Source organism: Entelurus aequoreus, linkage group LG02, assembly GCF_033978785.1.
Source record: "Entelurus aequoreus isolate RoL-2023_Sb linkage group LG02, RoL_Eaeq_v1.1, whole genome shotgun sequence".
NCBI classification, from domain to species: Eukaryota; Metazoa; Chordata; class Actinopteri; order Syngnathiformes; family Syngnathidae; genus Entelurus; species Entelurus aequoreus.
Window position 1 is genome coordinate 63,432,471 of NC_084732.1, and position 25,372 is coordinate 63,457,842.

Below are 25,372 nucleotides of genomic sequence, written 5' to 3' on the forward strand. Positions count from 1 at the left end.
GGCCGGGACTAGGTGAAAATTTGCCAATGATACTCGAACTTGCTTTATCAAATAATATATTTATTTAAATAAATCATTTTTTCTCCTCTGTTGACAGCAGTGTTGGCGCTAGGAATTTTCAAAATGGGGTCCCACAGTAAAGTTTTGGGGTCCGGTCCCACTTTTTTGTAACCGTTTTAAAAACAAATGACAAATGTATGCATTATCCTGTTATATCTCACATTCTATATTGTGTTTTGGAAAAAGGTTGTCATAAACGTTACTTAATTCATTAAAAAATAATAATACAAAAGAAAACAAATGTGTATACATATGTAAATGTATTCAGTTATAAACATTCATTCACTTTCTTCTTTCCTTCATGGATCTAAACTTTACGTCTGCTGGTAGTTTTTTCTATGTGTTTATTTAATAAGTTGTAGGTGTATTTATTTCAGTATAAAAGTGTAAAAAGTGTTTTGTTTTGGTCATGAAATGATGATAATGGTGTGCCAGGGCATACATACATTTTATATTTAACGCTTAAATCTCTGGAGTCTACATCAACTTCAGATCTATTCGTCATTTCAAAATGTTTTTGTTTTTTTATGTTGTTTTTTTGTTTGTTTGTTTTCCGCCCTTTTTTGTCAAACAAAACTATGTTTTTTATGGCAAACACACAAAATATGCAAAATCTTCCACCAAAATAATTTTTCAAAGTGGAATATTTGATGTGAAGTAATCGGAACCTTTGATAGGTCAATAATTCATAACAACATTGATTTTGATTCAATATTATGTTTTGAGAAATGACCGTTTGAAAGAAAAAAAAACTGCTTTAGTCAACATTGCACTGTTTCTAAATTACATTTCACCTTTAAGCTTTTTTATTTCACTTTTGTTATGTTTTTGTTTATTTAAATAGTATTTTTAGAATGTGCCGTGGGCCTTTAAAACATTAGCTGTGGGCCACAAATGGTAAAAAAAAAAAAAAAAAATTCTGCGTCCTTTCTGATTTCAATGCAATAAAAAGACACAAAAAGTGTGTTAACGCCAACACTGGTTGACAGTACAACAAAATAAGTCACACTTATATTCTGTAACATTCACAGTTTTGGAAAAAAAGTGCAGAGGTAGAAATATTCAAAATAACCTCTTGTAATCTAAACATAAATAATGCCTCAAAACAAGTTAATTAAATTTAAACAAAAAACAGCAGACGAGCTCTCGCACAGCTGTTTTGTGCTTCGTAGTGTCGATATGGGCTTGTAGATCGTTGGCCCCTTTATTTGCCACAGATATATACGTTCCTTCTTTGCACACAGTGCATTCTGTTTTCCATGTGTCACGGCCAGGACGAAAACACAGATACTTTTCCCGCAAATCATCCGTGAAGTTGCATTTACGTTTCGGCTTATCTCTTGTGTTCTGTCTGTCTCTCGACTGTCTCGCTCTCTGTCTCTGCCTCTCCCTCACGAATGTTGCTGCGTGCGCACAACTTCACAATTTGTTTTGTTTTAACCCCTTCTTAACCCTGGACGTACATTGAAAATACACGCAACCCTAACTCAAAATACCGGACATTTGAGGCATTTAAGAAATCCCGCCCGGACACCCCGGACAGCCCCGCAAAAGAGGACATGTCCGGGGAAAAGAGGACTCATGGTCAGTCTACATAACTCAAATTTTATCAGTAAAGTTTTGGTAGAAAAAAAATTAATGGTAGCAAGACAATGTTACGTGTGTGGTTAGAGGAATAATCTAATCAGTGTAATCCAGAGTTAATTGTCTGCTTTAAAATGGTAAGAATTTAGCGAGCTGAAATTTTTAAAAAAGCACCAATTTTTTGCACAAAACTCTACTGTATACTTTAACCATACATCCGCCCGGTGTTTCACTAATAACGAGTAGAATTACCCCACGATGCAGAGACATAGTCGGTGGTTCAGTCAAAAGGTCTTTAATTAGAGAAATCAAGAAACATACTGATTTACTGACTTAGTTACTTACAATGATCCAGCATCAAGCAAACACAAAGGCTGAACTTAAATAACACACTGTAAATCCACTACAACCGCCCAAACAGAAAGCAAAGCTGACGCAAACGGCGCAAAACAAAAAAAGGGAAATACAAAATAAAACCACAAAACAGGAAATGAAGCCGGAACAAAGAAAAAGCAAACCCCAAATGTCACAAAGAACACTATATTATATTATATTATATTATATTATATTATATTATATTATATTATATTATATTATCCATCCATCCATCCATTTTCTACCGCTTGTCCCTTTCGGGGTTGCGGGGAATGCTGGAGCCTATCTCAGCTGCAATATTATATTATATTATATTATATTATATTATAGTATAGTATAGTATTTTATATTACAGTATATCATGATTGAATAGTGCCCTTTCTTATTGGTTTCTTTAACTTCTGTAATCGACACAACAATTCCAGCAATGTTGTCACAAACAAAGCATGTTTGCCAACAGCAGAAAAACTACACATCAGCTCAGGCCTCGGTCTCAAACATCTTCTTCCTGCCATCCATCCCAGCTTTGCCTTCAACGTTCTTCCTCCAGTCACCAGTCTGCTTCTTCTGAGAAGGATGTATACAGTTTGTCTGTTAGACTTATTACACTGTTATTGAAATCTTCCAGGAATAATGAAATCATATGAATAGGTGTTGTGCTGTTCAATTACCCACCTCTTCCTTAACCTCCTTCTTGACCTGCTTCAGGTTGGCCCTCAGGTCCATGGACACTTTATGTTTGGAGCCCAGAAGAGCAGCGAGCATTGCATCAGCTGACATTCTCACCCTCTTAAGGGCCGGCTTCTTAAACTTTCCATTGAGATCCTGAACCATCAGCTTCAGGTCGTTGACCTGATAGTAAAAATATATCGTACTATAAGCATTTGTATCTAATAGTGGTTGAGAGGATCGGTCCAAATGCTGATAATATCAATACTATATAGGGCAGTGATTATCACACCGCAGAGCCATATGGACACCTCCTTCATACATTGCTATGAGTTCTTTCTTGAATTCAATAGTATTTCTCACAATCTTCATCAAAGTGCTGGCACTTGAAACTTTTCTTTGTTCCCATGGTGACTTATTTTGCAGTCGTACGCAATTTAAAAAAGCACAGAGATTGAGTTTCCGACACAGGATGATAGTAAACTCGGGCAGACTAAGGATAGGTACCGACCAAATTCCTACCAGGTATCAATTCACATAAAATCAGAGGTAGAAAATGTTGATATATTTGTTGCAAGTGATGTCAAACAGAACTATGTAATGAGGTAATGTTGCAACTTTCCATGTCAACAAAGCTAATAGAAACCGCTCAAACGTAAAGTAAAGCTCGACTTTTCAAAATGGGCCAGCTTGATGCTATGGCTATGCCATAAACATGCTAATGATTAGCATTAGCGATTTTACATGGCAATTTCAACACCTTCAAATTTGGTAATCAAGACTACAATTAAAAGATGCACGTTACAATCAAACAGATGATGTTTAGCAAATACATTTTAAACACTTTGTGGGTCTCAACAAACACTATACTGGCACAATCAGCTTCATGGCAAATATTACTTCTGACTAGACAACACACTGCAGTCTATACACTACTGCCATCTAATGTCTTGGAATTGTAACTGCTTGAAAAGTCTACTGTATAATACTTGCAAATGATACACAGAACTGTAAGAAGTCACGATAAAACAACTGAATAGCACAGTAATTATCAGCTTAGTAATAAATGTTAGATATAACTATTAAATGTTATTCATTGATTTTGTTTGTTACACGCAATTTTCCACCGCACGATAACCGAGACACAGCCTGATTTACTAAATAGCACACGCAAAGCAGATCTACTAAAGGTGTGCAAAGTGGATTGCATCTCATAAGTGAGCAGAATAAGGTGTGCAAACCATTTTGCATTTTTGTCTTCATTGATATGCAAAATGATCACCAAAACGGCCACAATACTGGGAGGAGAAAATGCAAATATATTACACAGCACGCGCAATGTGATTTATCAAGACACATTACCGTTTTAGGAGCAGTTTTTTGCCTTTCATTTAGCATGTTTGAAAATGACTTGCAAACTGACACTGTTCCACACACGGCTGTAAGATAAAGAGTGCTCGTGCTGCAAAGATACATGATGGGCAGAGAATCCTCTGTCCTACTTTCAACATACTTGGACGGTCAGAAATAAAAAATATTGTCGATTCAGCTACATTCATACCTGCTGGATGACATAAGGGGCTAATTAAAACAAATTGAAATTATGCGTTTTGGTGTCATGTAATATGTTTTTAATGACGTTCATTTTTTCACATAGGACAGGGGTGTCAAAAGTGCGACCCGGGTGCCAATTTTGGCCCGCAACTCGTTTTCAGTTGGCCCACGGCAGATCGTTAAAATCCATTAATTAGAGATGTTGGCAATGCTGTCAAACAATACATTTTTAAATTCAGATTAATCACACATTTGACTTAGATTAATCATGATTAATCACAAGTATTACAAGTAGTATAATCTCGCTTGCATGATTTAAAATGTTTAAAATTTCAATCAAATAAAAAACAAACAATACTTGGTCACAAATGCAATTTTATTGTTAGAATTAATACAATTAACAGAGCAAAATAAATTGTGTGATTATTATGCGTCTATATGTGATTAATCGCATGAGTTAACTTGTTATTTTTGACTTTATTGCACAAAAAGCATGCTTCGATTACTTACTAGAAAAAGTTTGGACACCCATGACATGGATAATGTATGACTAACATACGTTCTATATAATAAAAACGTATTGAAGTATGCATTTTATGCATTTTGAGCACAGTAGTGCAGCCTCCCTCCCATGCACCTTCAGAAGTAAAAAAGTGGTGTCAATGTAGATGCACTGCACGGCTGCTTCTAAAATACCCATAAAAAGTGGTATATTTCTCCTGCTTGTGTGAAAACAGCATACTGCCACAGGTAAGAGCATGATAACATGAATGTGCAGTAAATGTGATGATGCACCGTATAGTACACACACAAATCTCTATTAAATAAGGCGGTCTGAGCCACTTTTCAATTGTACACGCACTCATAGGAGATCACAAGCAACACGCCCACTAATTGTACACACTATTTTATATATTGCACACTGTTTAGTGTGTGGTATTTAGATCTTAGTAAATCAGGCCCACAGTCTCTGAAAAGTGGGGCACAGTTTTGGTGAGAATTTTAGTAGGAAACCAGATCATACGAAATGTGAGATGAACGAAAACAGAGGTTTGATTGTAAAAAGAAAATATCAGTATTGATGACAGCAATACTGGCCCTCAGTTTACTCTGTGTCAGATGAATACCTACATTTGTACGAAACATTTGTAAAACTTCAGTGAAGTGGTATTTAAGCTGTTTTGGTAAGTATTGATTTGCAAAGGAAGTAGAAGACATACCTCCTTCTCAGATTTCTTCACTTTCATATTCATGTCGTACCTTTCTTCATCCACCAGCTCAATCTGCTTGTGAAGTTTCCGACAGAGCTCCTGCAGGTTGAACATGGAGAGAGAAGATGGGTAAATGAGAAAAGTTGCAACACTGAGTTCAAAAGATGTTTTCCTTGGAAGACACACAACGTAAAAACAGAGCAAGTAAAATTTACATTCCACTGAGTACATATACTATGTACAGTACAGGGCAAATGTTTGGACACACCTTCAAGCACACCTGTGAAGTGAAAAACATTTCTGGTGACTACCTCTTAAAGCTCATCGAGAGAATGCCAAGAGTGTGCAAAAAAGTAATCGGAGCAAAGGATGGCTATTTTGAGGAAACAAGAATATAAAATGTTTTCAGTTAATACACCTTTTTTTGTTAAGTACATAACTCCACATGTGTTCATTCATAGTTGTGATGCCTTCAGTGACAATCTACAATGTACTAAATAGTCATGAAAATAAAGAAAACGCATTGAATGAGAAGATGTGTCCAAACTTTTGGCCTGTACTGTATATGTAAAAGTAGAGAAATCACATATGACACACATATTTTTAATGTGACAAAATCGGGACCTCTAAAACAGTGGTCCCCAACCTTTTTGTAGCTGTGGACCGGTCAACGCTTGAAAATTTGTCCCACGGACCGGGGGGGGGGGTATTTTTTATTTTTTTTATTTATTCATTTATTTTTCATAAAGAAATACAATCATGTGTGCTTATGGACTGCATCCCTGCAGACTGTATTGATATATATTGATATATAATGTATATATTGTGTTTTTTATGTTGATTTAATAAAAAATAAAAAAATAAAAAATTTTATTTCTTGTGCGGCCCGGTACCAATCGGTCCGCGGACCGGTGGTTGGGGACCACTGCTCTAAAAGACATCTAAAATGTTGACTAATGGCACTGACATTCAGTCTGTATAAAAAGAACACAAAATTCCCTTAATGACGTATGGTTTTGTCAACCTCATCAAACATAGTGTAAAATGTGATTTGTGTGACGATATGTTTGCAAAGTGTACTTGCAGCTCCTGCATGCATCCCGGGACAGAGAGGGTAGGGCAGTTTTCCTCCAAGTATATCCTTTTCTCTTCCTCGGCCTGCTCAGCCTCCTCATCCAACATGGCCTGACCAATCTGCAGCAGCAAACTCTGAGGTACAAGAAAAGCAGACACTTTCTTAACGACATACAATACTCTAAATGAAAACATTTATATTTTCCCCCCCATTTTCCCTCCTGTTGGCCTCCATACTATTGTGGCTGGAGCTTATCCCAGCTGCTGAGTCAATCACAGGGCACATGTAGGCCAACGACCATTCACACACACACACACACACACACACACACACACACACACACACACACACACACACACACACACACACACACACACACACACACCATGCTAACTGCGGGTTTCAACAAAGATTCAAACGCTCAACATCCTGACTGGAACACCGACTCACTAACTTCCAAGCCACTGTGCAGCTCTATGTAAAATAGTGTATGCGTTAAACACACTGTATACCACTGTGCAAGTAAAATTGCATTTGTGTCCAAATATTGGGCTTTTTGCAAAAAAAAAATAATGTAATGATGCAGACAAGTAATAACCCGATTTATCCAAATTAAAGTGTGGTTGATTTGATAAAATAAAAAAAATTGACAGCACTAATTAATTTCATAAGAAACAATATACATAACATAATAACATGGCCAGGTATTGTCACAATGTCATTTTACTGTACCTTGAGGTAATTCCTCCGGCTTAGCGTCATCTTTTTCCTTCATAGAAAATATGCAACAGAAGATTTATGCATGTTTTAAGGATCAATAAAGTACATTTGAGAGAGATTTCCACTTACTCTGCCATGATGACACTGCAACCAATCCCTGACTGAAGAGATGAATGTGATGCAGCGGTCCTCCTCTCTTTATAGCGTGCGGTTTTGTGCGTATTTGTGCATGTGTGCTCCACCAGTTGTCCTCAGAAGCCGTAAGAGGAATGTGCGACTTATGGGGTTGATGGAAGCAGCTGAACAACAAATGCTCCAGGAATTTTCTTGTAGAACATCTCTAGACGTTGAGACACCACAATAGGGCTGCCTTGACAATGTTTTAGGTCATATTCTTGATCATTACATACACAACGTCAGTTTCATAATTTACAGTAAAAAGATGATTTAAAAAGAAAAAAACTAGAGATGTCCGATAATATCGGACTGCCGATATTATCAGCCGATAAATGCTTTAAAATGTGATATCGGAAATTGTCGGTATCGGTTTCAAAAAGTAAAATGTATGACTTTTTAAAACGCCGCTGTGCAGAGTGGTACACGGACGTAGGGAGAAGTACAGAGCGCCAATAAACCTTAAAGGCACTGCCTTTGCGTGCCGGCCCATCACATAATATCTACCGTTTTTCACATACACAAGTGAATGCAACGCATACTTGGTCAACAGCCATACAGGTCACACTGAGGGTTGTGTATAAACAACTTTAACACTGTTACAAATATGCGCCACACTGTGAACCCACACCAAACAAGAATGACAAACACATTTCGGGAGACCATCCGCACCGTAACACAACATAAACACAACAGAACAAATACCCAGAACCCCTTGCAGCACTAACTCTTCCGGGACGCTACAATATACACCCCCCGCTACTCCCTATCCGGCCTGGGAATGAAACCATAACTAAAACTACAGTAAACATATAGGTAGATCTTGCATTGACATCTTAACCTCCTAAAAGCCAGCATCCACTACAGCAGACAATATTATTTTGCATAGCAGGGCTATTTTCTGAAGAAATATGTAACTGACAAAATAAATGTCCACTGCAGAGGATGCTGCATGGGTCTCAAAAGAAGAAGAATATTAAAGGGAGAAGTCCGGCCACGGGTCCTTACCTTTCTGGAAATGTGGCCCCTAGAACAATTTTGTTGAATAGCCCTGCTCTAAGCCCTATAACAGGGGTTCCCAAACTACGGCCTGGGCCCACCAGTGTCCAAAATCAGGTTTGCAGGAAGTCTGCGGGAAAAAAGAATAATTTTGGTAATTTTTCATTATTTAAAAAAATCTGTCCATTCTAATCCATTTGCTACCGCTTTTTACTCTCGCTCAGGCAAATCATATTGTCTAAAAATGCTTTTTCCCATCGATAACGTGAACTCATCGCGCTTGCGCCGCACTGTCGAGGGAGCGCATGGCAAGAATATATATATATATATATATATATATATATATATATATATATATATATATATATATATATATATATATATATATATATATATATATATATATATATATATATATATATATATATATATATACATATATCTTTATATATATATCCCAATGCGGCCATAGAGTCAAAAAGTTTGGGGACCCCTGCCCTGTAACATGCCTCAAATATTTATGAAACATATTTTAAATTATAAAATGTATATCTTCACCACTCATGAATCTTCTGCTTGTTCACTCAGAGGAAGGGTGTCTTTGTATGATACTCGTTGGTCATCCAGCCGGCCAGAGAGCTTGGTTTACATTGTAAACCATGCCTAGTTCTTAAGATGTACTTGAAGTGTGCATGTCTGGAGGAGCTGCTGTGTTTTAGGGATAGGGAAAAAATATTGATATGGCAATATATTAATAGTTTTTCAAACGATGTAATATAAAAGAAAAAAAATGTAAGTTATGTTTTGGGCCGATTGTAACTGAAAGATGACTTCTGCACCTCCACTCCACAAAGACTCGCTGTAATGCAACCATTAGACAGCGCAAGAAGTCAACAGTGAGGAAGTAGAGGGCACTTTTTTACATTTAGGTGGCAAGAAACTTGATCCACTTTGTGTACAATTGTTTACTGTTACACCGTCATCCAGTGTACATACACATACAACTTGTATTTTAAGCTGCATTTTAAATTTATCAGTGAAATATGTTGCATATTACAATAGAGCAGGGATTCTCAAACTGTAGTACGTGTACCACTAGTGGTACATAGGCTCCATCTAGTGGTACTTTAACTTTTATGTGCAATTGATTTAATTTGATTTATTATCTAAAGTACCAGTACAGTGGAAAAAACAAGTTGACTCTGTATTGAAGCTATTAACCTATATATCTGATGTATGACACCGAAAGACTTACAAAGTTTGCGAATAAATAGATATGATCACAATAGTATCAATCTAGTGGAGATTCCCTCAATATTTAGAGCATGGTCCCCAAACTACGGCCAGATACGGTCCGCCAGCGTCCAAAATCCGGCCCGCGGGTAGTACCAAGTAAAAAAATAAAAAATAAATAAAAAATGTTTTGTTTTTTTTTTGGTTTTTTTTAATTATTATTTTTTTAATCTGTTCTTTTTCAACCATCCATCAATCCATTTTCCACCGCTTGTTACTGAGTCTCCTAGGCAGATACGGCACGCCGCGAGTAGTCCTGGCTAAAAGTAAATAAAAATTGTATTAATTTATTTTTTGATTATAATTTTTTTTAATCTGTCCTTTTTCGCCCATCCTACAATCCATTCTCTACCGCTTGTTACTGGGTCTCCTAGGCAGATAAGGCACCCCAGCATCCAAAATCCGGCCCGCGGGTAATACCAAGTAAAAAAAATAAATATATATATATATATATATATATTTTTTTTTTAAAATTATTATTTGTTTTAATCTGTCCCTTTTCGCCCATCCATCAATCGATTCTCTACCGCTTGTTACTGGGTCTCCTAGGCAGATACGGCACGCCAGCTCCCAAAATCCGGTCCGCAGGTAGTCCCGACTAAAAAAAAAAAAAAGGTATATATACATTTTTTTTAATCTGTCCTTTTTCGCCCATCCATCAATCCATTTTCTACCGCTTGTTATTGGGTCTCCTAGCCGCTCAAGCAAATCATATTGTCCAAAAATGCATTTTCCCAGCGGTAACGGGACGTCATCACGCTTGCGCCACAAAGGCGGCAAGTGCGCGATCTTTCAGTCAATTAGTGCATGAGGGGAAAAAATTACGAAATCGTTGGGGAAACATAAATTACACTCCGAGTGTAGAGTTTTTAAACATCAGTGGACATATGACTTTTGTTCAGTTTAAGGAAAAGACAGTTTAGATTGCATTTATTTATATATACTGTGTATATATATATATATATATATATATATATATATATATATATATATATATATATATATATATATATATATATATATATATATATATATATATATATATATATATATATATACATACATATACAGTATATATAGCGCGGCCCCTGGTCAAATTTTTTTAACCCAATACGGCCCCCGGGTCAAAAAGTTTGGGGACCCCTGATTTAGAGAGATAATGAGCTTGCCAGTCACATGATCACATGACGTAGAGATGGGAACCGCAGATCCCTTCATCACCAACAACTATTCAAATCATGCAGACATTGTGAGAACCAAAAAAGATTACTCTGGGAACAATTATGATCCAGAACCTTGTAATTTGGATCCTGAATGTAAGGAGGATGAGCTACAAGTTTTAGAAGCTCTGCTAAACAAATCTAGCTTTAGTGAAACACTAAGCATCATGTAGCAGTATTGCTAAGTGCTAAACAAGAAATACAAACTACAAACATATTAAAACAATAGCTCACTGTACAATGTTTGCTCTTACTTCGATGACGACTGATCAGATGTCCATATCTTCCTGTTTAGATGAAGAATTAATCTTGATCCACTTGAAGGGCTAACAAGGAAAAGTCTCCCTGCAGACACCATCTGTTGTGTCAATTGAATGTCACAGATGAACAACTTGTAGATTCAAAAACAAATCCTCCTATTATCCAGATGAGAGGCATGATTTATAATATAGAATAACTTTGACGAGCCAAAACGTGATGATGCAGGAGCAGCATGACATCGCTGCCGGCTCACAGTAAAAGCAGCAGAGGGCTACTTAGCTGTTTGTATCATTGCGTCGCTAAAAAATAGTCTGTCTGCGTTAGCGCTTATAATAACAACATTGCTAATATTTGGTTAATATTCAGGTCACGATATGTATAAAGAGTATTGTTGGTGGTTTTTGGATGGTTATTCAGAGGGTTTTGTGGGCAGAATAGAGAGCCCCATTGACAGATTATTTATGTATTTATTTATTTACGACTTGGAATGCATAAAAAAAAGAAAAACGTGTTTATGTCTCATATAGGGATTGTGAATGATAGACAGCACATCTCTCTCTAATGTTGGCGTATATCTCGTATGACTGATCTGATACTATGGTCAGAGTGCAGAAGTGTTACTCCAACGATGTCATTCTACGGAAATTACAGAAGACGTTCGGAGCGGAATATTCAAAATGGCTGACTGAATTTGTGGCATTTTGTGATGTTTAGACGGTATTTTCACATACTTTGCGGATTGTAAATACAATTGGATATGGTTATATGGATACAATGAAACACAATTAAGCATATAAATTCAACTTGTTTTTCCATTCTACTGGTACTGTAAGTACAGTGTTTTGTTTTCCTATATTCAAACACAGTGTAACTGTTCAAACTATGTTTAATGTTACAATGGACAAACCTATTATACACACTTGTTAAATTAAACTTCTGTCTTGTTTTAATGAATACTTGGGCCTACTATACTACTGTATTTTAATGTTGGTCATTATGGTGATACTTGGAGAGCCAAGTGTATTCTGAGCTGGCACTTGGTGAAAAAAGTTTGAGAACCAATGCAGTAGAGTATTGTATCATGACTCAAGTATCCGGATACATATTGTATTGTGAAGTCCTTGCCAATACCCAGCCCTAGTGTTGCGTTGTGTTTTGATCAATGTCATTTGTCTGTAGAATCAGCCACATAGCTCAATCTCTTGAGATGCAGTGTCCACCAGTTGCCAAGGGTGGGCCCTCACGAAGCATGGAGCCCGACAATTTGCCAGCCTGGTGGGCTCCCGCAGGCAGGGCATTAATACAATACTTGACATCCATTTGTCCAGTGTCATCCAAGACTGAGGTGCATCTCACAGGCTTATGATATAGCACACTCATTTGACATTCCCATCGTCGGACATTAGGGTATTTCTTGACAACTCCGGTGTTGACAGTGCACCACCATGATAAGAATCTTAGGAATTGGTTTGAGACTGCTTATTTGTACAAGCAAGCTAATTGTCTTATTTGGCAGCTACCTACCATATCTGATGGTATAGCCCCCATATCTGGTGGTCGCCCCACTATTGAATAATAATGAAAAAGGATTGACAAGATAACAGATGTGAGTACCCTTAAGCAAGACACCGGACACTCAACTTCTTTGGCTCATGTTAATTCCGTGTTCATTAACATGATGTAGGGTTCTTCTGATACTCTTTCAAAACTGACTTCGACTTGACTTGCATCCTCTTTTGAAATCATTTTTGATGTACTGTTTGTGTCCAGAAGGAGGATTCGAATTCCACAGACAGCCTAATCGACTTTGAAATGCAAGTTTTAGGTAACGAAGAGAGCAGGGGGGATTAGTACCTTATTTGGAGCCAGAACAGAAAATAACCCTTGGCAGCTGTCACCTCTAAATTTAGGAGGATTTATTGTGCTCACTTGTTCCCAATCAGCTGCTCCAACTCACCGCTAAAAAGGCGTAAATATTTTTGACACAGAAAAAAACTACAGAAAGACATTACAGTCTTCTTTTCTTGTCATACAAAACAATAGTGCAATAACATTGGTATAACTATACCATTATCAAACAGCAAGCAATCTAATACATTACACTATATACTGCATTCATCTATTTATTTTATTTCTAAACATTTAATATACAATTTTATCATCCCAGGGAGAAATTGAACTGCAAAAGCTAAACGATTTGCCTTGCTTCTAAGTCTTTTGACTACTATCTTAGCAGTTGTAGGCATCTGGCACCTGAGCACAGCTGGGAAAATGAGCCCCAAGTTGAGTATGTCTCCCATTTACAGAATTAAAACTAATAACCGAATGTAACCCCCCACCCCTTTCCAAAAAAAAAAAAAGACCAAAAACAAAACATAAACCAATCTGTGTATTAAAACAAGATTAGTTTTGGCAGGTACTCAAAAGTTCAATAATTCCACACATTTAACACAAATATCAATATTTTGTCCAGAAATCGTACAATAATTTAATATTTTGTCAACTGTTTTAGTATTTTTTTTAATCATAAGTACTGGAGAATGTGGGTTCCCTGAAAGCCATGCCACCAAATCGGTGCAATTAGCATCTCCAATGCAGCTGAGCTAGGCTCCATTACCCCCCGCGACCTCGAAAGGGTCAAACGGTAGAAAATGGATGGATGGATGGAAGACATAAAATTTATAAAATTATAGCTCAAGTTTATTTTCTTTAAAAACAATTTGGTTAAAATTCACACTTTAGTCAGGTTCCTAGGTTTTCACTCAGTCATGTTACCTTATTAAAACAATAAATATTAAGTATAATGCAAAGGAAGGGGCTCATGAAAACTGATGAAAAATACATTTAGATACAATTAAGCAGTGCTACAAATAAACACATTCTAACTAAATTAAAAATAAACAATATATGTGTTTCTTAAATAAACTCACAATAAAAAAAATGTATTTTATAATTTTTTGTTTTTGTCATAAAAAAATACAATCATATGTGCTTACGGATTGTATCCCTGCAGACTGTATTGATCTATATTGATATATAATGTAAGAACCAGAAATATTAATAACAGAAAGAAACAACCCTTTTGTGGGAATGAGTGTGAATGAGTATAGATGGGGGAGGGAGGTTTTTTGGGTTGGTGCACTAATTGTAAATGTATCTTGAGTTTTTTATGTTGATTTAATAAAAAATAAAAAAAATAAAAAAGTTATATTTTTTATTTATTTTATTTTTTTATTTCTTGTGCGGCCCGGTGGTTGGGGACCACTGAATAAAAGGACATGTATGTATAATCAATGTTGTATCAATGTTTTATGCTTGCTGGGATACTATCCGACTTAGACGTGAAAACAGACAGAAATTTTAAAATGTATATTTATTTTGAGAGTTAAAACAATAAATGGCATAGATTCGGTGAAATGTTATTTCTTATTGCTTTGTAAATACAAAAAAGGGTTTTTGTTAAAACAATAAAATGAAATTTAAAAAAAACAACAAATAAATAAATATATATATATAATATTTTTCTTCGATAATTGAATTTAGTTTTTTAGAAAATAATTTAAAAAAAAAAAAATATATATATATATTTATTATTTTTTATTTTATTTTATTTTTTAATTTGTTTAATTATCGATTGATTTGCATTGCAGTCAAAACCTTTTTTGTATTTATAAAGCAATAAGAAATAACATTTTCACCGAATCTGTGCCATTTATTGTTTTAACTCTCAAAATAAATATACATTTGAAAATTTCTGTCTGTTTTCACATCTAAGTCGGATAATATCCCAGCAAGCATAAAACATTGATACATATATATATATATATATATATATATATATATATATATATATATATATATATATATATATATATATATATATATATATATATATATATATATATATATATATATATATATATATATATATATATATATATATATATATATATATATATATATATATATATATATATATATATATATATATATATATATATATATATATATATATATATATATATATATATATATATATATATATATATATATATATATATATATAAATATCGGTACTTCACAGTGCCGTCTTTTATTGTGGTAAAAGTGACCGGAAGTAGCATAATGTTGTTCTGCGTAGTGATAGTAGCTTAACAGTGGTCTGAAGATGGCGACGTACAGTCGTTCTGCGCTGCTGCTGCTGCTATCATCCGTGTGTCTCAGCGACGTTGGACCTGTCTTCGGCTTGAAAGCTGCCAGCGGTCCCGCCCTGCCACCCAACCCCGCCGTCCTTAGAGCCGCGGAACCACAAGCCAAGGATGCACCTGCTGCTGCCGCCGCCGCCGCCGTCGCTGGGGCCTCACAGTCTAGAAGGGCGACCGGTTGGAAGCTGTCGGAGGAGGAGGCCTGCAGAGGGGACCTGACCCGACTATGCCCCAAACACACCTGGGCTAACAACCTGTCCGTGCTGGAATGTCTACAGGACCGCAGAGAGGTAAGGTGATGCTGGGTGTGACGCCCCGGTGCCTCATCCATTCCGGTGTGTTGTCAGCTGCACATAGAGATGGAGTTAAAGCTGCTCCAGTAGCCTACTGTACACAACTGCTTACTAATACTGTACACGTCCGATTATAGTACTCTACTGGTCTGATTATAGTACTGTACACACATGCTTAGTACTGTACACATCTGATTATAGTACTGTACAGGTCTGATTATAATACTGTACACATCTGATTATAGTACTGTACTGGTCTGATTATAGTACTGTACACATCTGATTATAGTACTGTACAGGCCTGATTGTAGTACTGTACACATCTGATTATAGTACTGTACAGGTCTGATTATAGTACTGTACTGGTTTGATTATAGTACTGCACTGGTCTGATTATAGTACTGTACACATCTGATTATAGTAATGTACAGGTCTGATTATATTACTGTACACATCTGATTATAGTAATGTACAGGTCTGATTATATTACTGTACACATCTGATTATAGTACTGTACAGGTCTTATTATAGTACTGTACACATTTGATTATTATACTGTATACATCTGTTCAGTACTGTACACATCTGCTTAGTACTGTACATGTCTGATTATAGTACTGTACTGGTCTGATTATAGTACTGTACACATTTGATTATTATACTGTATACATCTATTTAGTACACGTATACACGTCTAATCTTAGTGCTTTATACAGCTAATATAGTACTTTACACATCTAAATAGTACTTTACACATCTGATTTTAGTACTTCACACATCAAATTAGTACTTTACGCATCTGATTAGTACTTTACACAGATCTGGGAACTCCTGCTTAGTGTAGGACAGGTGCATTGACAAACTACTTTATTTAAAGTAGGGATGCAACAGTATACAGAGTTTTCCCTAGATTGCCAAGATACCTGTGATGGTGTGGGCGCGGTGTGGGCGTGGTCACCATGACGTCATCATGTAATTTGCTACGGGCTGGGATAGGCTCCAGCAACCCCAGCGACCCCGTAAGGGACAAGTGGTAGAAAATGGATGGATGTATGGATGATATTCTTTAAAAATAAAAAATAAAACTGTAAACATAGGTTTGAAAACAAATCTGTGGTATAAATTAGTATTAAAATTTTAATCATATTATATTACCATATTTTTCAGACCATAGGTCGCACTGCCGATGAGCGGGTCTATTCAGGTCTATTTCATACAAAAGGCGCACCAAGCACGGACTATACAGCGCATTAAAGTAGTCATATTATGATTTTTGTTTTCTACATTTAAAACACTTCCTTGTAGTTTACATAACATGTCAGGATGTTTATTTGGTCAAAATGTTGCGTATATTTCATAGACTATCTTTGAGCCGCTTCCTGAATGTCTATTCAGGATGCACTGTTTTGTGGGCGGCTCTATTTACGTGGCTCCACTTTGACAGCGTCTTCTCCCTGTCATCTTTGTTGTACCACTATATCATCCTCACAGTGCGATACATACCTCAGTAAAAGGGTCTCAGTGCGATACATACTTTACAGTAAGGGAACAAAATCCCAAGACATGTTTATCTTTTTAGTTTTCATGATTTTTCAAATAAAACATAAATGACTATACAAACTGCTGGCAGCGAATTATCCGAAAAATACAATTCTCAAATAAAAAGATAAGAATATAGATGTAGAAAACAGAACCGATGATGTAAACATCTTGTGCATTTAAGATAGGTCAATATACTGTTACATAGACCAGTGATTGTCAAATTATGGTACGCTAGTCATAGTGGTGTATACAACGGTGGAACAGGTGGAGGATGACTGCTAACTAGGGTTGGGTATCGTTTGAATTCGAACGATACCAATTCCGATTCCGATTCTTTGTTTCGATTCCGATTCCTTACGATTCTCGATTCCGATTCTTTTAAGAGGCAGGGTCAAAAAAAAGTTTAGGATATTTTAAATGAGCTTGCTAACCTACAGTCTTTCTGAATGAAATAGTCTGACATTCTCCAACAAATTTTAATTCTATTAACTTTTTATGAACTTTACTATAAATTCCTCACAGGGCTGTTTTCAACTAGAATATAAATATCAAATCTATGAACTTGAATATAAATATTATAAATTATGAATACATTTTCCCAGGGGTACACTTTCCTCAAGAGAGCTTTATTTGTGAAAACCTCATGAAAACACATTTACACACAAGTGTATGATGCTGCAGGTACTTAAAAATGTTACCGTGCTCCCACTGATGGGCTAACCTGGTGCAGAAAAGCAAATAAACAATAAGAAACAACTTGCAAAACCCAGTCCAGATTAGCAGCAGGTACAGTATAAAATCAGAGACAGTTCTTGTTTAGGAAAATGACCATATCCGCCTTCTCAGGCAGGATGCGTGAGCGTTCTGGACAGATAGTGTCTCCTGCTGTGGAAAATACACGTTCGCTGGGTGTGGAAGAAGCTTGAACGCATAAATAGGAGAAAGCGAGATATGACAGCAAAGGATAAGTCTTTTGTTGGTTCCACCGGACCACCACCATGCAGCAGGGTCGTCAGACATAAGTATCGGTGGAACGTCCTGGTACATCTGCAGCTCTCTCTCCACTCGTTTCTTGATGGACATGGAGCTCTGTTATTTCGCGGTTATTTCATTTTTTTTTGTAAAGTAAAGCCACACTTTCGACCGCCGACGCCCGCTATCCATGCTTGAGCTTGACTGACTCGCTCGGCTATGCTAACACTTCCGGCGGTGGGCGCTTCTTCGTTGGTGTTCAGCGTCTTCTTCTTCCGGTTCGGCGGACATATTTTTTTTCCGGTCGGCGGACTGGTATCGAAAATAGGAATCGAAAATTAAACTTTTGAACGATTCCGGGAGAATCGGAAAGTTAGTCCCGGTTCCAATCGATACTCGGTACCCAACGGGTACGGTATAGCTCGGTTGGTAGAGCGGCCGTGCCAGCAACTTGAGGGTTGCAGGTTCGATCCCCGCTTCCGCCATCCTAGTCACTGCCGTTGTGTCCTTGGGCAAGACACTTTACCCACCTGCTCCCAGTGCCACCCACACTGGTTTGAATGTAACTTAGATATTGGGTTTCACTATGTAAAGCGCTTTGAGTCACTTGAGAAAAAGCGCTATATAAATGTAATTCACTTCACTTCACTTCACTTCAACCCTACTGCTAACCCTATGGAGCTATACAACGGCTGGGATGGCGGATGAAGGCTGCAGCAGAAAAGGGTCCCCAGTCGTCTTGGACTCCATGCCACTGGACCCTGACCCGGATCTGTCAATGATCGTGTGGTGACTGTCTGTGCACCAGTCTCCCCACGTTAAACAAAGTCACGCACAGGCATCCTCCATAAAGGGATACACCCCTACCAGGAGGATCATCATATTCTCTTCGAGTGGCCGCCGATAATGATACAGAGAGCATGGCCAACTAAACAACAGGTGCCGTGACTGCTACCAATGAGATGTGTGGCTATGCCCGGATGCGTGCAATTGCTGTCGTTTTGACGTTAGTTTTTCTGACAAAATAAACCAAAATAATACATCTATATATAGTTCTAAACATACTCCAGCTCATAAACGTACAATAAAAGATGCTTTTGTTTCGTGAAAGTATAATTTTGCGGCGGTGTTTGGTGACCAGCAGGCACTCTAACATGCACTTGACGCCGCGATAAATGTAAAAAGAATACACAGACTCACCAAAATATACCTTATTACCCTCATTTTGCCAAAATCTTCATTATCACAGAGAAATTGTGACGTTTGTGTGAAGTATGTCAACTGTGGTGGCTGCCTCCAATGTATTTGTAATTACTGTATGTATCCCTCATTATGTATTATTCTAACTCATCTTTCTTTTTTATAAAATTTTAAGTGAATAAGTGTACTTTTGTAGTTGTTTCCCCATATTTCTGCACAATAACTCAGATATGGTAACACTGGTGAGCAGTAAAGAGTATGGAGTGTTTTTTGGTCCAGAACATATTTTTATTTATTCAGTATTGACTTATTTCTTGCCACTTTATGTTTGAAATTTCCAGTACATTTTATCATCTATTATTACACACAAAATTGAGTTTGTTTTACCCCTTTAATGACCGTGCATTTTTATTTCTGCTTGACTTTCTCTGCTACAGAATTGCATTATTTAAATGTTTCCTAAGACACAAAGATAGTCTGTTTTTGTCAAACTATCTTTTTAATGTGTTAATTTATTCTCGTATTACCGGTATTTGTGTTTCCTTTAGTGTGTTAACTCCTGAACAAAACACAGACGTTGTGTCGTGTATTTACCTCGCACAAGACGCTGTAATCAGTGTCTCTCCAGTGTTGATGGCGACCCTTCACTTCCAATACTTGTCTTTCTTGTGGGTTGTGGGGAAAGCGATGTAAAAGCTTTCCACAATTCTTGTGGATGGAGCAGGCCCATGCTGCACAACAGAGCATTTTTACACGCCGAAAAACCAACAAGGAAGTGCTGCAAACACATTGCATCAGCTCAAAATTAGCCGTCATGGCGCCCTGTAGTCACGTGAGTACCGTTTGACCAATCATTGAGGAGATCGCCTGAAACCGAGTTGGTTATAGTCTCTTTATACATGACTCTGCCACTAGTGGTACACGGGCTCCACCTAGGGCAGGGGTCGGCAACCAGCGGCTCTAGAGCCGCATGCGGCTCTTTAGCGCCGCCCTAGTGGCTCTCTGGAGCTTTTTCAAAAATGTATGAAAAATGGAAAAAAATGATGGGGAAAAAAAAACATTTTTTGTTTTAGTATGGTTACTGTAGGAGGACAAACATGACACAAAACTCCCTAATTGTTATAAAGCACACTGTTTATATTAAATATGCTTCACTGATTTGAGTATTTGGCGAGCGCCGTTTTGTCCTACTAATTTTGGCGGTCCTTGAACTCACCTTAGTTTGTTTACATGTGTAACTTTCTCCGACTTTCTGGGACGTGTTTTATGCCACGTCTTTTTCTGTCTCATTTTGTCCACAAATCCTTTTACGTTGTGCGTGAATGCACAAAGGTGAGTTTTGTTGATGTTATTGACTTGTGTGGAGTGCTAATCAGACATATTAGGTCACTGCATGACTGCAAGCTAATCGATGCTAACATGCTATTTAGGCTAGCTATATGTACATATTGCATCATTATGCCTCATTTGTAGCTATATTTGAGGTCATTTAGCTTCCTTTAAGTCCTCTTAATTCAATTTATATCTCATGACACACTATCTGTATGTAATATGGCTTCTAATTTGTTGCGGCTCCAGACAGATTTGTTTTTGTATTTTTGGTCCAATATGGCTCTTTCAACATTTTGGGTTGCCGACCCCTGACCTAGGGGTATGCCAAATAAGCACTTAAATATTCTAACAGTGTTACTGTTCAAATTGTGGTTAATGCTACATTGGCCAAACATATTAAATTTAATTTTTAAAATAAAACTTTTTTCTTGTTTTTAATGAGTATTTAGGTCTACAACACTACTCTATTTTAATGTTGGTCATTACTTGGAGAGCCAAGTCTTTTCTGAGGTGGTACTTGGTGAAAAACGTTTGACAACTACTAATATAAACTATATGAGCTTTGCTTTACAGGTGAAAAAGCAAATGAGTTTAATATACTTTATAATAGGGCTGGGCGATTATAGGATCTTGATCAATCATAGTGATACATTTCAGGTCAATCAGCTGTTAGCATATTAACTCAAACGTGGCAAAAATGTCCGAGACAACAGCTAATCAGAGTCAACTTTTTCCCGTTCCACTTTTGTTACAAGGTACCACGAAAGTACACAGAATTATAAATAAGAACAGAATGACTGATGGAAGCTGAACGGGCAGAGGGCAGTGAAATAAATGTCAGCCGGCACTTGAAGTTATTCAAGGCCCTAGGATTTCTGCTAGGGTTGCACGATTTTCAGAGAAAACATTTTTTAAAAGAGATTCTTCTGCCAAAAATTGCGATTGCTATTGATTTATGACTTTTAGATTTGATACATTTAAATGCAAGAAATTGCTAAAATGATGAGTAAAGGAAGTCTTGTTACTTTTAGACTGTCAATCAACAATTGTCTCAAGTTGTCATTTTTTGGAACAATATGCAATAAACTACTTTCAAAAATATTTAGTTTTATGTGGACAACGTCTTGTTTTGGCCAGTGTGTGTTCTGTGTTTAGGCACACAGAACACACACTGTGGAAAATGTATCCTCTCGTGCCTCTCTAGTAGATTTTGTGGCTCTCTCGGGGCTCTCGGGGCTCTCGCAGCGCTCCCACGGCTCTTTTGCAAAGCAGAAGGTACTGGGTTCAAATCTCGGTCAGAGTTGATGTAGCAGGCATATAATTTTTTTTTTACTTTAAGATGAGGTGTACAATATTTTCCCATTCAGAGTATTTTATACATTAAATATGCTAAAACCACTCAAATGTAAGAAAGTACGGTTTATGATAACCTATCTGCACAGAAAATCTTCACTTGCAAAGCCAATTTCTGTCATATTTAATGTACAGTATCGCATTAAAATTACATACATTTTGTTTTCAAAATATGCCAGAGCCAATTAAAACATTTTTTTTGGACACCACTTCTCCAAGAGAAATCGCTGATCACATTTTCGCTAGATAACTACTGTACATACAAATCAAAATGGTAAAGTAGAATTACAAGTGAGTGGTGTGCTAAAATCATCGTCACTATGTCAGCATAAAAACATCAACCAGAGTAAAGTACAAAACGGTCACCTGATCTACCGGGGAAAAAAACAGCTTTAACTACATGCTGCTTACGTGTGACATTATTGGTGCAATTCTGAGTGAGCATGGGTTTGTCAGATAGAAAGCAAGAGAGAAGAGATTGGACTCTAATGATGTTACAAGTAGATGCTGACTCGTGATTAAATTTTTGTTTTATGAAATTTATTACTAAGGGTGTCCCAATCCCATACTGATATCAGATATCGGCAAATAAAAAACAATTGGTATCGAATGGTATTGGCTTGCATTTAAAACCTCCAATGTAAGCTCTCATACAAACAGTCCTGCATTACGTTTACTTGTGCAAAGTTGGACAGTCAGTTAACATATAAATGTCCTCCAATAAGCACACAAGGTCGGTCTTTTCTTGTATTTTACTGAAGTCATTTAGAACAGGTAAACATGGTTGGCTATAGGCTACTATGAGCTAGCAGCTACACAACAGTTAAGCACACACTAGCACACACGCTCGACAGTGTCCTTAATTTAACAACATTGCATTTTAAAACACTACATGTGTCAATGTAAACAAGTGTCAAATAATTATAGTTGAATACTACTTAAATATACAAAGTCTCCAAGGCAAAAGCCTATTAGAAAACACCCAGTAACAAACGTGTCTGCATCATTCAATTAACAGCCATGCCCTTAATTTAATGAAATATTGTGACCATTAGATTTAGTTTTTCATACCTACTACTGTTCTGAGTAATTTCACTTGATCAAACATTTTCTAACATTCCACACTGCACAACACTACACTACACTACACATGGTAAAAGTATGTACTATGATTCGTGCTGATATTGTGTCGGGTTAATATCGGTATCAGCCAATACTCAAAGCTCCAATATTGGTATTATATTGGTAATTTGTCAATACTTGGTCCTTGGGGTTTGTTTTTCCGGAAGGCAACGGAAAGTTGGCCCGGGCAAGACGTGAATGTGAGTACATGATTTTATTTAACACTATCAAAAAAGAACAAACGAAAGGCGTGCACAATGGCGGAGGTACAAAACTTGGCTAATAAAAACAAAAGACTTGCACAAAGGCAAAAAACTATAAAGATGAAACAAAAACTTACTTGGCATGGGACTGTGAACATGGCATGAAGCAGAGTGATGATAACGTGTGATGTCGCCAGCCAGACTTAGGGATGATACTCGAAACCGGTTTTCCCGGTTGTTCGATAAGAAAATAACCGAGTCCTCGGACTCAAATCCCTTTTTGAGAACCGGTACCCGTTATCGGGACCACTATAGTAAAGAAAAGAGTTGGTTCTTTATTCGAATCCCTCGTAACGAATCCCGTCCCGACCAGAAATGCTCCGTTTGACATCACAATAAATCAGTCATGTAGCTCAGTCATTAGGCGCAGATAGCGAAAGCAGGAAAACAATGGACGGAAAAAAGCGCTCCAAGGTGTAATAAAGTTCAAAACAAAAGGTATAATCCAATGAATAACTTTACTGAGAGATTTGAGCAGGGTACAAACTCATGAAGAACACTTTTACGACCCACCGGAAACATAGCAACCAGGCTAGCAACGCACCTCCTTTACGGCAGCTGGCGCAACGTTCTTAAAGCAACCGCAGCACATACATATATATACAACACATCTCCCTTTTTTAACTTTTGTTTTTCACACTGTATATGTGTTGTCTGTCTAATTATAAACAATGCAGACGAGGCGTGTTGGCTGAGTTCTTGACATTTACTTTCACGGGTGACGACATGCAACAACACTTTTCGGGGCTACCGCGCATGCTCGTCACTCCCGTTGCATGAGGGGTAGTGTAGTTGTTATATTCCCTAGCTCGTAACATCTTTCCCCCTATAAAGAAATAATGTTAACTCAATAAAGTGTATTTCTTTTTTTAGCTTTAACTTTTCATTTTTTAGCATTGTAACCACATTTGCAAACAACTTTTTTCTTCATAGAATTTTCTTTCTTTCTTTAAAGTGCAAAAATGTCAAAGCATCATAAACAGTTATGTCAAATAGCAGCAGAATTGCACTTTTTGGAGAGCTGTATTATTTCCAGTTTTGTGCCCAAGGGACTGATTTTATTTAACACTATATTATTATTTATACACCTATAGTGATCACAGAGACAGGTTGTTTTTGCGTTACTGTATATATTTGTTTTTCTGAAAAATCCCACTTAATATACTTTGGGTAACAACAGTCAATGTTTATTTATTTTATTTTATTTTTTTAGGGGGGTAACAGTCAATATTTATTTATTTATTAGATTAAATTGTTTTCTTATATAATAAAAGTGAGCTTTTGTTAAACCAAATATTGTGTGTTTTTTTTCCATGTACAACAACCTATCTGGACTCGATAAGAGAATCGATAAGGAATCGGTTCGATAAGAGGATTCGATAATAGACTCGAACTCGATACTTTCTTATCAAACATCATCCCTAGCCAGACTAACTGAAAACAATGGACTTAAATAATACAGACATGATTGACAACAGGTGTGTGAGACCGAACGTGAAAACAGGTGCAACTAATCGGTCGTCATGGTGACAAAACAAGAGTGCACAAATAGTCCAAAAACAAAACCGAACATAACTAAAACAAAACATGATCACACAGACATGACATAATGAAGTTGTATTGAGACACCCCTAGTTATTTAGGACTTCCGCGGGCAATTAAAACGCAGTAATAGTCATTAAATCGATTTAGCAATAATAAAGGCTTTAAATGGCATTGAAAAGCATAACATTTGATGTCCAGAGTATTAAAGAAATTTAAAGGCCTACTGAAATGATTTTTTTTTATTCAAACGGGGATAGCAGATCTATTCTATCTGTCATACTTGATCATTTCGCGATATTGCCATATTTTTGCTGAAAGGATTTAGTATAGAACAATGACGATAAAGATCG

At 36.8% G+C, this 25,372-nt stretch overlaps 2 protein-coding genes across 2 annotated transcripts in view; one reads left to right on the forward strand and one right to left on the reverse strand.

The window, feature by feature from the left end:
* Positions 1-1,835: 1,835 nt before the first annotated feature.
* LOC133663931 (troponin I, fast skeletal muscle-like) lies at positions 1,836-7,524 on the reverse strand. The gene is made up of 6 exons (XM_062068671.1): positions 7,378-7,524; positions 7,261-7,297; positions 6,534-6,662; positions 5,463-5,552; positions 2,695-2,871; positions 1,836-2,586 (listed from the first exon to the last, which is right to left on the reverse strand). Exons 1-6 carry the CDS (start codon positions 7,383-7,385, stop codon positions 2,500-2,502), a joined length of 528 nt encoding a protein of 175 aa, XP_061924655.1. The 5' UTR covers positions 7,386-7,524; the 3' UTR covers positions 1,836-2,499.
* A 7,798-nt stretch (positions 7,525-15,322) lies between these two features.
* The window catches only part of LOC133637641 (Golgi apparatus protein 1-like), a 102,382-nt gene continuing 92,332 nt past the window's right edge, over positions 15,323-25,372 (forward strand). Inside the window, exon 1 of the mRNA XM_062030505.1 lies at positions 15,323-15,690. Coding sequence (XP_061886489.1) covers positions 15,364-15,690 — 327 coding nt within the window. The 5' untranslated portion in view covers positions 15,323-15,363. The remainder of the gene's footprint in view (positions 15,691-25,372) is intronic.